General features: G+C 39.2%; 1 protein-coding gene across 4 annotated transcripts in view; it reads left to right on the forward strand.

Moving 5' to 3' along the window:
* The window catches only part of LOC126868190 (uncharacterized), a 92,061-nt gene that overhangs the window by 64,939 nt on the left and 12,083 nt on the right, over nt 1–15,039 (forward strand). For all 4 annotated transcript variants that reach the window (XM_050623411.1, XM_050623409.1, XM_050623408.1 and 1 more), the window contains one exon: nt 563–619. In XM_050623411.1, coding sequence (XP_050479368.1) covers nt 563–619 — 57 coding nt within the window. The remainder of the gene's footprint in view (nt 1–562; nt 620–15,039) is intronic.

A 15,039-nucleotide genomic window follows, 5' to 3' on the forward strand; every position in this document is an offset into this window, starting at 1 on the left:
GTGTAATTGAGTGCGCAGTTGATTTATTCGACTTTCGATCACACCGTCAGGACAATACTTGCGTTATTGGTCATAAATATTAGGACACCCGTTACATTACTTCGTTACATTAATCGGGAAATATTGACAAATCTTTTTTTTCTCTTTTTCTTAGAATTTTGCATTATAAAACATATATAGAGTGTCTCGTTTATATTCAATTCATTGCTATCTTATATTGTATGTCAGGATAAAATTGATCAAGTTGTTGAAAACGAGTAACATGGAGACACAGGATTTTTTCCCTTGACGTTATCTTTTTCGAGACTTCAAGCTTGTCGATATTTTTAAGCAAGAATATACGTTAAAAAATCACGTTAAGCTACTTGTTTAAAAGCTGCTATAATTTTAATATTGTAAAATTTATCGTACGAATAGAGAAGCAGAATACCGTGCCTTTTGTTATCTTGTGTCCTGATATTTATTATTGATATTAGCGTAATCAATTGATTCGCTACGATCCTCTGTAGTATATTTCCTGGGTGTGGCTATGACGTTAATTTCCGATTCTCTCGATTTCCAGAATCGTTTCATCGGCTTCGAGAAGCAGAATAAGAGCGGAGAAGAAAATCAAGCGAAGGTGAGTCTTCTTAATTCTGGGGATATCTCGATCGGTCCAGCCATTTGTTTTGGTGCGCCAACTGCGAAAGGCAGACGGGATATTCCATTAATAGTGGAATCGTAAATCAGTATCAAGCAGTAAATTTCAGCGGGCAACAGGTGGCGAATGGTGACCGATAGAGAACCGTTGATTTTCGTCGGTTTTTTTTCACGTAGCTTCGCGTTTTTCATCTTTACGGCGCCAACGACTTGGAAAAACGTTTTCGCCGACAGCGCGGAACGTTCCAAATGAACGACGAAACGAATCGAGGGCTGGAAAGAGAAACGTCGAAAGCAATTTTTCGCGTGCTACTGGGCAGCGTTCCATTAGGCAGATCTTTAAACAACGAAATTGTAAAGTAACCGACTGCACGGTTTTCGTTGGCGACAGGTCCGGGAACGTCGCAAACGCAGTAGCTCGCGAAGATATTTCGATACTCGTCATAGAAAACTTTCGTTACGTTCGTATGCGTTCCATTCTTACGCGTAAATCTTAGAACAGTTATACTTCTTGACATAACTGTGATATTTTTTGTAGATTGTGGACACTTAGCTAACATTAGTCAGCGCGCACATGACATAACTATAAAAAGATTCTATGAGTGAGTCAGTGGTAATTCGATTATGAAAGGGATCCGTACAAGTATGAAAATCGCCGGAAAAAGCCACGATATTACGTCTTTGTTGATATTTTTCATTGTCGTGTTACCTTGTAACTGCGAAGGAATATTTTAATATAAAATAGCTAAAAGTAATTTCAAAAAATAATTTCGAAGACACAGTCGACAAATTGCGATAGAAGCTATAGGTGTAAGTTACACGATATTTCTAAAATTGCGAAGATGATGGAAAAACGTGTATTTAGTTGGAAAATCAATTAATTTGCAAACATTGGAGATTAATTGACAATGTACTACATATGACAATTAATTTTTTATAAAAAATAGAAAAGCGCGACTTTATCGCTTCGTTCATCTCCTGTAATAGTTACATCAAATTCAATCCCATCGCTGATATTCGCGTCTCTCTGTCGACGAAATAAAATCGTTTCTGCGAACGAAACCACAGAGCGCTCGCTGACAGAATGTTTTAAGTGCCTTTTACGGGAGTTCTCGTTGTTCCGCGCGTCTCTCACGTTGGACTTGCTCCGCTTCCCCGCGTGCCATACCGCTATTATTTCCGGCTGTTCCATCGCGAATCTCTGCTCTTATTGTCTAGCTCGCGACACACGACAAACCGTTAAAACAATGCCCGGTACCCGCATATAAATCGAACCCGACCGCCTCCACCGCGGAAAACGCTTCCAGGAACGTGTGCCGCGTTAAAAGAAGTGGGTTAGGTTTTATCCGATTCAGTCGTTTACTTTTAAGCGCATTTGCTCGCTCGTAGTGGCAGCCTACATATCTGCGAACCATTTAAAGCGCCGCTACGTGTTGCGTCTGACACGGTGAAAAAAGAAAAAGCAAAAAGAGAGCGAGGGAACGAAGAAAAGTTGTCTGAACGTGAATATTCGAAATTGAATATCCGAGGAGTGATTAGATTCTCGAGGCGTAAGCGTCGAATATGGATTACCCGAAGAATTTTTATTTTTACAATTCGTATTATCCCGTGAAATGAAGAGTTGAATTTTAGCAGCGAGATTTATTCATTACTAACGTGTCGTACATATTATTCGAAAAGTTTGCAGCGAGTTTTGTCAATCGATATATTCTGTGTAGGATTCGATGGAATTGGAACAAGATTGTTTGTTATAAGTTTCTGCCAACCAATGAAATAGGCATGAACAAATTTCGTTTATAATTATTTCAAAAACATTGGAAGCGGTCGTATGTAGATCAAGATTCGTTAACGAAAAGGTTTTATCTTTCAATAAGATAAATCGATGCCTGTTCGTGTATCGATAAAGAACTGATTGCTGGACGTTAAACGTAATGTCCGACTTTTTGCTATCTCTCGCGTGTATCGTAATCTCATTAGCATTTACCATAGCCTTTATATTTGCTCGAAACATCTGATATTCTAAAAGTCTTGCAAAGATATTCGAAGGAATTGATTAACGAAAAATTTCTCGAGTAAAAGTGAAGTATAAATAGAAAAAAGTTCTCGAACAAAATGACGCGCGTCTTGTTCAGTATAGCGTGTATATGGGATATTATAATTAAAGAATTGAAATTCTTGCATGTGTTCTCTAATTCGATGATCAGAGATCGTACTTGGGAATTACAAATAGTTGTTTAGAGAGAGAGAGAGAGAGAGAGAGAGAGAGAGAGAGAAAGAGATAAAAAAATATATACGTTCGAGAGTGAGCGCACTATGAATAGGACAATATATAAAAGCGACGCGATATGGCGTTTACCGTTACTTGGCCCGAACACTCGTTACAGCGAGGATCGAGCCGTCGAATGCTTCGAGTCTCCCCCAGCTAGTTCTCTTTCGGTTCATTGGGAAAACCGACAGAGAACGGTATTACGCCTCTGTCGCGAGTGGCAAAGTTGTTTTCATTCGGCCGCGCTCGCGATGACTAACTGCACTCGTTGCAACGCGTTGCCGATTTGCACTTCTATTCGCGACACGTCACACATGTAAATAGATTTTGTTGTCCGTATGAAATTCCAAGCACGACCTCGTTGTGCTAATCTCTTGCAAATTCAATCTTCGTCATGTAGAAGTCAAAGTTATTGCATGCAAGTTCAGAACATTGTACGATCGTTAGACTGCAGATTTTTATGTATGTATGGACAAATTTGAAGGTAAAAAAATGCACATAATATGCGAAAGTATAAAAAATATCCAAAATATAGCGTCCTTTACAATGTTTTATAGATAAAACGATTTTTTATTCAACTTTCAATTCTTTTATTGTAAATAATAAAAATATGAATTTGCATAAATATCTGCAGTCTAATGATCATCGTACCACGCGGCTTTGCAAGTTACTTGTTTTAAAAATTATTAGCGAATTGATGATGTTATAGAATTCTTTATTATTTCTGATGGCTTTCGTCAAGTTTTTAGCGCACGTTACATTATTTTCGTAAAGAATTGTGTAAATCACCGTATCTTTTCCTTATTGTATACTAGAACAAGCTTTTCTCATTTATTTTTAAATTTTTTCCAGCATTTGAAATTCGAATTTGGTGCTCACCGTCGAATGAGTACATTCGATATAATGTTTGAATGACATCTGGACTGTATTTACTTAGTTAGACGATGCGACGCTAAGTAGATACGGTCGGTAATACACTGCCAAGTAGAGTCGTCTGTTGCTAGTTACCAAGCGAGTGGTACGTTTGTACGTCGGTAAAACAAATGTGCAGCAGGTAGTACAGTTTACTGTTGAGTTATTTACAAGTAGTACTTGTAGTAGCGCGATACCATTGGAAATGTTTGATAATATTTAGTAACATTCTGTATCGTTGTAACGCGCTATTATTTGTCATAACCGTCATCGTAACTTTCTTTTATTTATAAATAGAGTTTTATTGTTTAAAACGAGTCACTATACGTATTTTGTCGAGAGATAGAAAGAACGAGCGCTTAAAATTGCTTGACCGCTTTGTGAGGTGGAACTTTCTTTGTCCGTTACGTAAAAAGGCTCGTACTTTGACTTCAATCGAACGAGAGAACGCTTGTGAAACTAGAAAATATCTCGGTTTTAGTTTTTTGTTGCCACTTGGGTAACTCGACCGCGTTATTTAGTTGGTATTATGATTTAATTCAGTATCCAACCATTGATGTTCTGTCCCTATTAAGGATATACCTAACGTTGGTCATATCGCTCCCCGATGAACTTTCTTGTCTTTTTCTTAACCAGAGAAGATGTGTTAACTGCCAGATCGCGAGGGACATAATAATTTCTTATTTAAAAATTCTCTATATTTTTACATGTTGTTTCCATCCTGTTAAATTCGCATATTTACATTTGCAAGGACTAAGATCGAATATAACTGAAATTTATTCGTCTTTGTAAATTCACTGATCTTTTAGTTCCACGATTATACAAATTTCCGATTGGGGGATAATTTCGTTAAGACGTTCGCTGCTATCGACGCATACGTTGCGTCAATACAATTATCTAACAATTACAAGTGCAGCTGACGTAACTATACATTTTTATTCGGATGCCTTTCGTCAAAATGGCTTATGTAGGAAGTTGTAAAACAGCGATTGATGTATTAGAACGGTTATTTAATCTGTAAAGCGGTATCTTCGAGAAAATAGATACGATGTAGTCTCCAAATTTAATTTTCTCGGAAATAGGAGGGTATAAAAAATGTTATCCTACATTTTCCTCATACATGCAATAATTATTATTCGTTCCTCTTTCGTTGAAAATCAGTCATTTTCGTGTATATTTGACAAATTTTCAAGTTCGAGTTTCTCGAAAACGAAGCGTTAAACGAAGAAATCTTATTCGATCTTACGATTACCGGAACGCTCTCTAACGTTTGTAATATTTTTGGGTCGGTCCATCAGAATAACAAACGAAAGATTTATGAAACACTCTTTTTCCGTATCAGCGCACGGCTTTTGACATTTGCTCGTGAGCTTGGCAGAAGGTTCGTAAGTCAGTTTGGTATTTGCGTGGCATTTATTGCACTGCGTTGCTTTCGTCACGGAATGCCAGCAAGGCCGGCGAATCCTTACAAATCCTCGTGGTGAACTGCGGTACCGTTAGCTCGGTGAATAAAATCTCCGCCTCTGTTTATTCGATAAATTGGTACGACTGCTCGCGTACCGGCCCCGATCTCGAAACGAGAGGTCGCCGTCGAAAGCACGTGCCACTGCTCTTCCCTCGAATTTCTACTTTCCGCGATAGTTTCCCTCGAAAATTGTATTATCGTCGAAACGTTACGAAGGCATCGCACGACTCGTCATTGCGACAGGATATTCCGAAATTCTCGCTGGTTTCACCGACGCATCAGGATTACGGAATCGTAGACGATCGTAACCTTAAACTATAAGTAACTATACTGCGCTGAGCTGAAATATCAATCGAGATGGTACACGAGCAAAGGGAGTACTCTTTCTTCCTTCATTCATTGTCGCGCGATATTATTCACCGCGTTTCGTAATCGTAGAATTGACTCTGTAACTCGAAGATCTTTTTCTTGCTATTTTTAAATTCGATATATCGTCGAGTCAATGTTCATATCAAATCTACTTATGCGTTTGATTTTCAGATTAAATTTTTTTTTAACAATTTCAGCGTTTTCGTCATCCCTTTCGATTTATAGAAAACGTGGATGACATTAGCAGACCAACACGAATTCCGTTAAACCAGCAACGTAACAACTAAACTAATGTTATTCGTTTCTTCCACCTTATATAATCGAATTCGTCGGTACGCTTTTCAACTATCTGATATTAACATGCTTCGTTTTAACCGGCAAGTGGCATAATCACAGAGAACAGCAACTGGTATACTCGTATATTTTAAACCTAAGAAGAACAGCATTCCGTCTGAAAAGAACTTCTTTCTGTTTGTACGAGGTACGTTCGTTCACGTGATTTTTTCTGTCCAACGTCGGAAAAGGAATTTAGAAAAATGGGGGGAAAAAGAGAAAAGAAACGGTACAACGTGCTCTGAAGCACAGGTTTCCAGGTATTACGTCGCGCGACGGTTCACCGATCGATTATGAAAGGACCAAGGCGACGAGAAAGGAACGGTTACGATAGGTCAGTGACGACGAAGGGGAAGCAACGAGACACGAAAGAAAATGCGACGGCGACATCCTGATCGAGCGTGAACGCGCTCACAGGAGCCGCTGTTTGCTTTCTAAACGCTGGCTTAGCGAAAAAACACCGAAGATTCTGCTACGTTTTCGCGGTGTCGAAACGTTTTGTCAGGGCGAAGTGAATGTCTAGGTAAGAGGACAGCGGCGAGAGCGCGTGACAGAAGTGGAGGGAACACGATGCGAGCTTTCGTGCCATGGTGCTCGAACGAACAGCTGGCAAGCAGCAAGATTGGTAGCACCGTTACCGCGCTTGCTTGTCCGATTCCTCGTAGATCAGTCTCCTCGATCGTGCATCGTCCCTCTTTTTCTCTTGTCGGGGGTCATTAGTCTTCAGTGACGTATCCGAATAGGATTTGCCTCACGTTCCACGCTATCCTAGCAAAAGCTCGATACCGTTCGTCCTTTCGACGTTATACAAATTTGTATTACGCTTGATTACCATGTACTTGACGTTCGAACGAGTCATCGTGCCCGGCCTTCTCGAAAATTTTTCAAATCGTACACACACGTAGGCGTTGTATAAAACATTTTGAAATGTCATTGGCACCGTGATCAGACACGATCGTCGCGATTAGATCGGTAAAGTTTAAAACGAATCTGGAAATGTACGTACTTGCTGCTCTTACATCGAACGTGATAATTAACCTAAATTATCAAGAGAACGCTTAGTCGGTCACAATGTCGTGCTTACGCTAGATTAAGATCTTAAGACGCGTGTGTGTACGTACGTAAAAGTCGAAACTATTTGCAAGAGTTACGGTAACATGATAAATTCTACTAATTATGTACGCAAGTGGAATACTATTTCGCGTATCGCTAATAATAAATACAATGCAATTTTAAACATCTTAGCGGTCGACGCGGCGTTAAATGACAATAACGACAACTTTCGTTCGCCGCTATCGCCAGCGTTTTTTTCCTAAACCTGTACGCCGTCGTATCCCAGAAATTCGGTCGTCGGCTCGAGCTCCGTTACCGACCAGGTTTACCTGTTTTAACAGAATTATGGAAGCCCGAATGATTGCCGGTTTCCCGGATTCCGCTTGCGATTGTTTCGAATGGTAGTTGTGGCGCTCGACCGTGCGATTACGTCCCTGTCACCTGTGCTACCTCCACGACCGGCATTGCCACTTCTACCCGCGCCGAAAGTCAGCGAGCCGAAGAGGAAGAGTCGCCGCGAGCGGCCAGTACGACGACGCGTTTTCCGCGCGCGACACGCGTGTGTTTTACTCTCTTTCTCTGTCTCTCTGTCGTCTTTGTACGCGTTTTATATTTCCGCTTCGTTCTCTGCTGGCTTCGCGCGAAGGGCTTCGCTCGGTGGTTCCTCGCCGCCTACTTTACGATCGATCGTGCCGGACACGAAGGTCGAGGCGGTTCAGTTCGAAGGCAGCGTTTCCGTCGGACTGCACGCGGTTACTCGCCGTAGTAAACACTCGTGCGGATCGTTCCATGGTGTTCACACATCGGATTGAATCACGTTGTCCCGATCGGCAAGTCATTTTTGGTGGTGAAGAATGATAGTCCGTGTTGGTGGAAATCTCGCGATAAGTATCCGTCTCTTCGTGAAACATCGCGCGTATGGCGATCGAATAGCTTTAATTGCTACCGAGTGCATTTTTATGGTGTACTTTTTATTTCCGGAATTTTTTTTTTTTCCTTGCTGCGAATGATCGTAGCGACGTCCCTTTTATCGTAAATGCTGCATTTTTTTTATTCGATTACGAGGCCCTTTGACGCTCGAATAGCTTCGATGAACGAATAGACGTATTTTTACGGCGTGCTCTCATTTTCTTACATTTGATTAGTGGAAGCGATCGTGACGTTCTTTAATCGAATATCCTATTGGATCGTTCGACAAGTTGGCAGTACTCTTCGCTGTGTCGATATATTCTTTTGTGTATTTCTTGAGTTTGATAGATGACCGTTTCTTACAAAGTTCTGTCAGATAACGGGACACCGAATTGGAACGAGTATCGATTCTAAGTGGCACATTAAACGTTGCAATTACAAAGACGAAATTGATCAACGGAATAATCAACAGATCAACAGATAATAGAGAAATACGTATTGTATCAGAGCTAAAAGTTTCGTTACGAACTTTCAGAATAACCCGACAGTTCTTTTATCTGATTAGAAGGACTTTATACGAGAGTGCTTCTAAGCATTTGTAAGGACGACCCACGGCGCTTCAAAATACAGATTTTTTAAATTTCAGGCACTCGTTACAATCGCTTTTTTCGCGATAAACCGGTATCTTATTGATAACGTGTTCGATAAATTTTCATACATGTAGCATTTAAAGCCATTTGCCTGTGATAAACAGCTTAGATACTTATCGCGATTAGATCCATCCATTACCGGCTCTTTTATCCACCAATGTGTACAAAATAATATTAATTGAAAAATCTATCGAGCGCATAATCCAGGGATGATAAGAATAGGAAACTACAATAGCAGAGATTCCATGAAGTGGGCAAACTTTCTTACGAATGGATTACGCGATTATTATGCAACAACTTACCTTTAAATGCCTTTCAAAATGTGATAGTATAAAAATACCGATTTGAAAATATCGATTTATGTGGCAAAACAATAGAAAAATAATCTTAAAGATCCATTCCATTTTCTTTATATCTTCTTTTATATATTTTATATCTTCTTTTTCTTTCTTGGGATTTATCGTCGAATCGATCGTTTAAATAATTCTGTGCTTTTTGTGAAATGCTTTTGAAATTGTCTTTCAATGAAATGTCTTGTATCTTCTACGTATGTAGCGCAAACTTTACGTATCGCGTGTCATATAAAACGTTTCGTGTAACGCATATAAAATATGCAAATTAAGTTTCCACGAGTGTTCGAAAACTTTCGTCTACCTGTGTATATTTTAATGGCAACGAGCGCGCTAATTCGAAAATCGCTTTCCTAAATCTGACACTCGTGAATCGAACGGTACACGCGTTCCAATCCGTTTGAACGGTCGTTTAGAAAGCGGAATAGTTAGTTCGACGTCAAAATAGAGACAATTCGCGATTGTATTCCCGCGAAACGCAACGACGTTCGAGGATCGTTGCATCCTGCGGCACAGGAGCAGCGGGTGCAACGCGTTTGGCAATCAGACCGCATCGATCGGTCAATTCCAAGGCAGATAAACGACTCTCGGTGTCGGTACGAGCCGACGATGGAAATTAGCATGCTTCCTCCATTCCTCGTACTTCCTTTTCCTTCGCTTCAGTAAACGTACGCACTCGATGGAACGGCCGCCGCTCCATCTCTTCCTCCTCTTTTTTTCTTTTTTTAATTTTGTAACAGTTGTTCGGCGAATCTTTTTTTTCCGTTTTTCGTTTTATATCTTTCCATCTTCTACAAAGTGACGAGAGAATGGTGAAAAAGAGTAATTGGAAAAGTTGGATAAAACAAAACGATTTTCAGAAGTTCCTGGCTTCTTAGTCGATTATCCTCGAAATTACCTTCTTTTTCCGCGTCGATGAAGCAACGAGATTGGTTGAGCCTCGAATTAACAATGGAGAAACTTTCTGGAAAATGGTGAATTAAATTATATCGGAAATTCCAACTTTATTTACGTTTCTATCGATAATTAAAATGCCACTTAAAAATGGCACTGTTCGGATATTTATAAAATAAGTATGAAAATAATAGTAATGTTATTATTTGATTTCAATTGTTTTGACTAGAGAGTACACTCGGTGTCTATGTATTCGAAGAGAGTACAGAGGAAAACGATCTTGATAGATTAAAAAGCGAAATTGAAATTTTAGTTTCGCGTGATAAAGCTTCGAGGAAGCTATTAGAGTGTAATAGAACACGTTGAGTGCTGCGCTGTTTTCGTGCAACCTTTAGCTCGAGTCACGTGCACCGTCAATAGTACGGTAATTAAAGCGTCAATAGATCGAACAGAAAGTGCAACGTGGCCCATATATCAAACTCTCGAAGGCTGAAACGATCGCTTGCGCATCTGAAAAATTACAAATTTAACAGCGGATTTCATGTGAACATTCAATATTCGTCAAAAGATTCGGAAATTTAACAAACTGTGTTATACGTTATATTAAACCTACATTGATATTAAAATCAGAAAGGTCATATATATACATATATATTGGAGAAAGTTTGTTTTTTAATCTCACACATCACGCGAAAAAGAAATTTCCATAAACAACGATAACGGCATCTTTGCCAAAACAAATTTCTTTCTTCGACCAACGGTCAACAAGTTTGTTCTTCAAATACTCAAAATTTGCCTTTTTACTCTTGGATCAATTATTTTTACTATTGCGATTCGTTTTTTCGTTGTTTCCTTCAGATAGTTCATTCGTTTGGCAAACAGGTTGGCGATGGTGACGTTGCTGCTGAAAGAGATCGACGAAACGATCGTTTTAGCCGTGTCGTTGACTTCACGGCGTGTTTACCGGGTTTTGTCAACTCCGTGTGCCTCGTTCAGCCGCGATTTAAATATTTATAAGACCGCGGAATACGGATTCGTCGTACGGACCATGTTCGTACGGGACGTGGTTCATCGTTGGCGCGATTTTCTCTCGCGAAACCATTGGAATCGCAAGAACCGTAAGAGGACCGTTGCTCAATCTACTGACATTATCCGTTTCAACGAAAAGAGAACTCATCGAGATTCGATGCCATCGATCATCGTCCATAGATTTGAAATATTTCGTGAAAGCACGCTCTAATCCTTTCAGACGATTCGCTCGTTAGCATCGATAAATTGAAAAGGTGAAAGTATAGGGTGTCAAAACGCAGAAAAGAATATCACTCTTAATGAGCCATGGATTGGAGAAAGAAATCACGAACAAATCGACGATCTCCAGTTTTTCTTCTCTATTTTCTTCCCTTTTTTTATGCCAGATTCGAGATTGTCATCGTACGGAATTATAGAAAGCTATTATTTATTAGGTCTTTACGAAAACGATACGATTGTTCGTGCGATAGACGAAAATAAAAAATTACCTTATTACCTGCACGATAATAAATTAACGATAGTAATTAGACTGCGGATTTTCATGCGTTTGTAGAAAATTTGCAGATACAAAATGTACAGAATACACATAATATGCAAAGATATACAGAGTAGTTGGTAACTGGTGGTACAAGCGGAAAGGGGGTGTGATTCTACGCGAAAAAAGAAGTCGAAAATATAAAATAAAAATTTTTCGTTTGTGGCTTTGTTTTCGAGAAAATCGAACAATTTTTATTCTATATTTTCGACTTCTTTTTTCACGTAGAATCACCCCCTTTCCGCTTGTACCACCAGTTACCAACCACCCTGTATAAAACAGCCAAAGTGTAATAGTCTTGGAAATATTTAATAACTAAGACAAGTTTCTATCCAAGTACCGTTTCTTTAATTGTATTCATAGAAACATGAATTTGCATAAATATCCGCAGTCTACCAATAATATTAGCAAACCGGTAAGTTGAAGGTTTTAGATTATAGACCTGTTTTTTACAACATCGTAATTTATTTTGTAAGGGAGTCCTATTAATAATTGATCGGCGATGTATTTTCCCTCGTCTTTTTCTCAACATTCTTTACCTTTTTCTATTAAATTTCCAATTGTGTACGATTTCGAAATTCTATTTACAAGATGACTCGGTACAATTCGATTCAAAACGAGTAAATATCTTGTACATTTTCAGATTGCTAAAATCGTGATAGTCGTGTTCCATTACGCTGCCAATGAAATTTCAAAATGTTTCGTATAATACACGCGATGTATTCGTAAAAATCTTTCGTGATAGGCGTAAATATTTTAGTTAGTCAGAGCATGTGTATCCTTCTTTCCGCACGGTCTATAATCGTAGCAGAACTTGGACCAGCTACAGAAGGTCGGGAAATTTTTTCAAGCATCGTCGAAAGCGACTTTTGTATTCGTTTCACTAGGCGAAGTCGTTGGTGCGAGCCTGAAAAACGAGACGACCGCTGCTTAGGCCAGAGGTTGAAACATAAGACTAGTTATAAGATTTTTCATCCGGCGGAGCAACGACGTATCTCACGTTACTCTGTCGTTGTATCTTCGCGATCGATCCCTCTTTCTAGCTTTTCGTTTCGATTCACTTTCCCGTAACACGCACCAACACATCGTTCAACTATACGCATCGCGCGAAAAAGAAGTTTCAAAATACACTGTGACTTCTTTGTCAGGTCATTCCGTGAGTGATACAGTTGTATATTGAATCAAAATGAAAAGTTATCCACCGACAGTGATATATTTTTCAGTACTTTTTTAAATAATTCTTTCAGAGTATCTGGAAAAGAATTTCAAAATACACGATAAATTCTTCTCGAAATAAATTTCGTTATCTTCGTACGATCGACAAAGTCTGACGGTATCTATATATTTCTTAGTGTAATAAATTCTTTCTGTTTTTATCGATATAAAATGGGTTTACGATAAACAGAAAATGTCCATATGTCACGCTATCAATGTACAAGGGATTATACGCGAAATCGATCGTTAGCTTTGATATTTAAAATTTAAGATCCTCCTCCGATAGGTGTTTGATAGGTGAAACGATCGAGCATATTCGCCTAATGGATGTCCTCGATATGTTCGTTCAATCGACCGTAAGAGTCGCTTTCTTTTGGGAGACACGTGGACGATCATTTAGCGTGAAGAAAGTCTTATAATTCGTCTTGTAATTAAAAGTAGGGTAATCTGAGGTAAAACGATGTTAAGGGGAAACAGCTACAAATTCTTTCTTTTCACATTTTGTACCTACTTACTAACACAATGCCTTATTTTTCAATCTAACAGTAAGCAAACGAAATACTTTTGAAGTACCTGGCAATTCTGCAATTTTCATTTTACCGGAAGCCTATCAGTTTCTCATCTTGTCGCAATTAAAACGACAAACGTGAATCGGAAAAATATATATCGTTTGACCATTGCATCTTAACAAATAATATTTAGTAAACGTTATCATCCGTTGGACCTTATCTCGTCTTATAATTTTTATTTTTATCACAATTTTTATCACAAAATTTGCACAGTACACAATGAAATTTCGCGAAGACCTTTTCCTTTTTATCAATGCCGTTTTCGACATTTTTTATTTCGTATTAATAATAATATAATAAAATATTACAATAGTTGCTTATGCTTAACTATTTTTATAATTCGCTGCAAAATTTGTCCCGAACAACATTTTAACGAAAAAATTGCTATTCCCTAATGCCTAAAAAATATTAATTAAAACAATTAACTATCTATATACTTCCATCGACGGTATTCGCATTAAATAGATCGACATTCGTAAAAATCTATATGATCGACAGCATCAATTACGAATATTCGATGAACAGATTACGATTACGAGATCGATCGTTGATTTTGGCGCCTGGGCGCTACCACAGTTTCGCAGGATGCAAAGAGGGAGCGAGATTCCAGGGGCGCGTTGAGGAGGGAAAACGAAGCAAGAAGGGAAGGGGAAAAGGTGGAAAACAGGGTGTACAGTGGCAACGTTTGATCGTTGAAATAGAGGGTCGGCGCGCAATTAACCGGTCGGTATGACGAAATGGCACGGCTCGGCCCCGTGAGAACTAGGCGAGTCTTAAATCGTATTCCGCGTGCGTGTCACTACGCCAGGGCGAGTTCTCTTTCGCTCGGAACGAGTTCTTGAGGACGCGCTCGTGGCGTGACCGAGGTCGCAAGAAGAAAGAGAAGAAAACTACGGCGCGTTCGCGGTAATCGCTCGTGCTCGCGGATAAGTGGCCGTCGCTCGTGAATTCGACCCGGTTGTCCTCGCGTTTCTTTTCCTCATCTTCGCGATATCCCGTGAAACGACGTTTAGAATCGTTTCGGCTCGCGATTCTTTGTTTCCTTCGCGCCTTTTGTTCACGCTCGTTTCTCAATCCGTCCAATTACAGAGGAAAGAAAAGTGTCTGTTAAACAGCCAATTTGTCGCCGATTCGTGCCAGGTTGCACAGATTACCACGTTTACTACGTTTTATCTTTTGGAAAGTTTGGAAAGGTCGAGTTTTATTCAGAGAGATAAACATCATTGTACGGAAATGATCCTCTTGTAACACGAAGATCGATATCGCGGGGGGAAGTATCAGCGGAAAGCAAACGTGTTATTAGTTTCTCAAAAAGCGTTAATGAGACGTAAGAGCGTGATACGCGTATACATGTGAAATTTAACATTTCGTTAAGGAATCGTACAAATAAAATTACATATATTAATAATGTTAGGAATTCAAAGAAAGGTAATTGCCATGTAAAAAATATCCTAAATTTGCTGTTCTTGATAAGAAGAAAGTTTTCATCGCGTTGATAAATTACGTAACAGAATCACACTTAAAACCCCCAAATTATCAGAAGATAATTTCGCCTGATCTAAAGTCTGTTATATAATTTTCCTACAATTTTTACACCCCGTTTTATCTAAACTATTATCCAACGGCGTTGATCGAAAAACCAACGTGACTAACATCGAACAAATTGCAAAGACTGTACATGCGAAGCAACGGAAACTTACTTGGAATTTTATTTTCCAAGCGTTCGAGTAATAAAAAATATCAAAAAGTTGCGCGCGCTAACGTAGGAAGAATGCGAGATCGGTGCAAAGCGTGCAGTTATCTGTTATCGGTTTTCAGCGAACCGACACGATAAGTGCAGTATTGTAGAAC

The sequence above is a fragment of the Bombus huntii genome, chromosome 8 (genome assembly GCF_024542735.1).
Source record: "Bombus huntii isolate Logan2020A chromosome 8, iyBomHunt1.1, whole genome shotgun sequence".
In the NCBI taxonomy this organism is placed as follows: Eukaryota; Metazoa; Arthropoda; class Insecta; order Hymenoptera; family Apidae; genus Bombus; species Bombus huntii.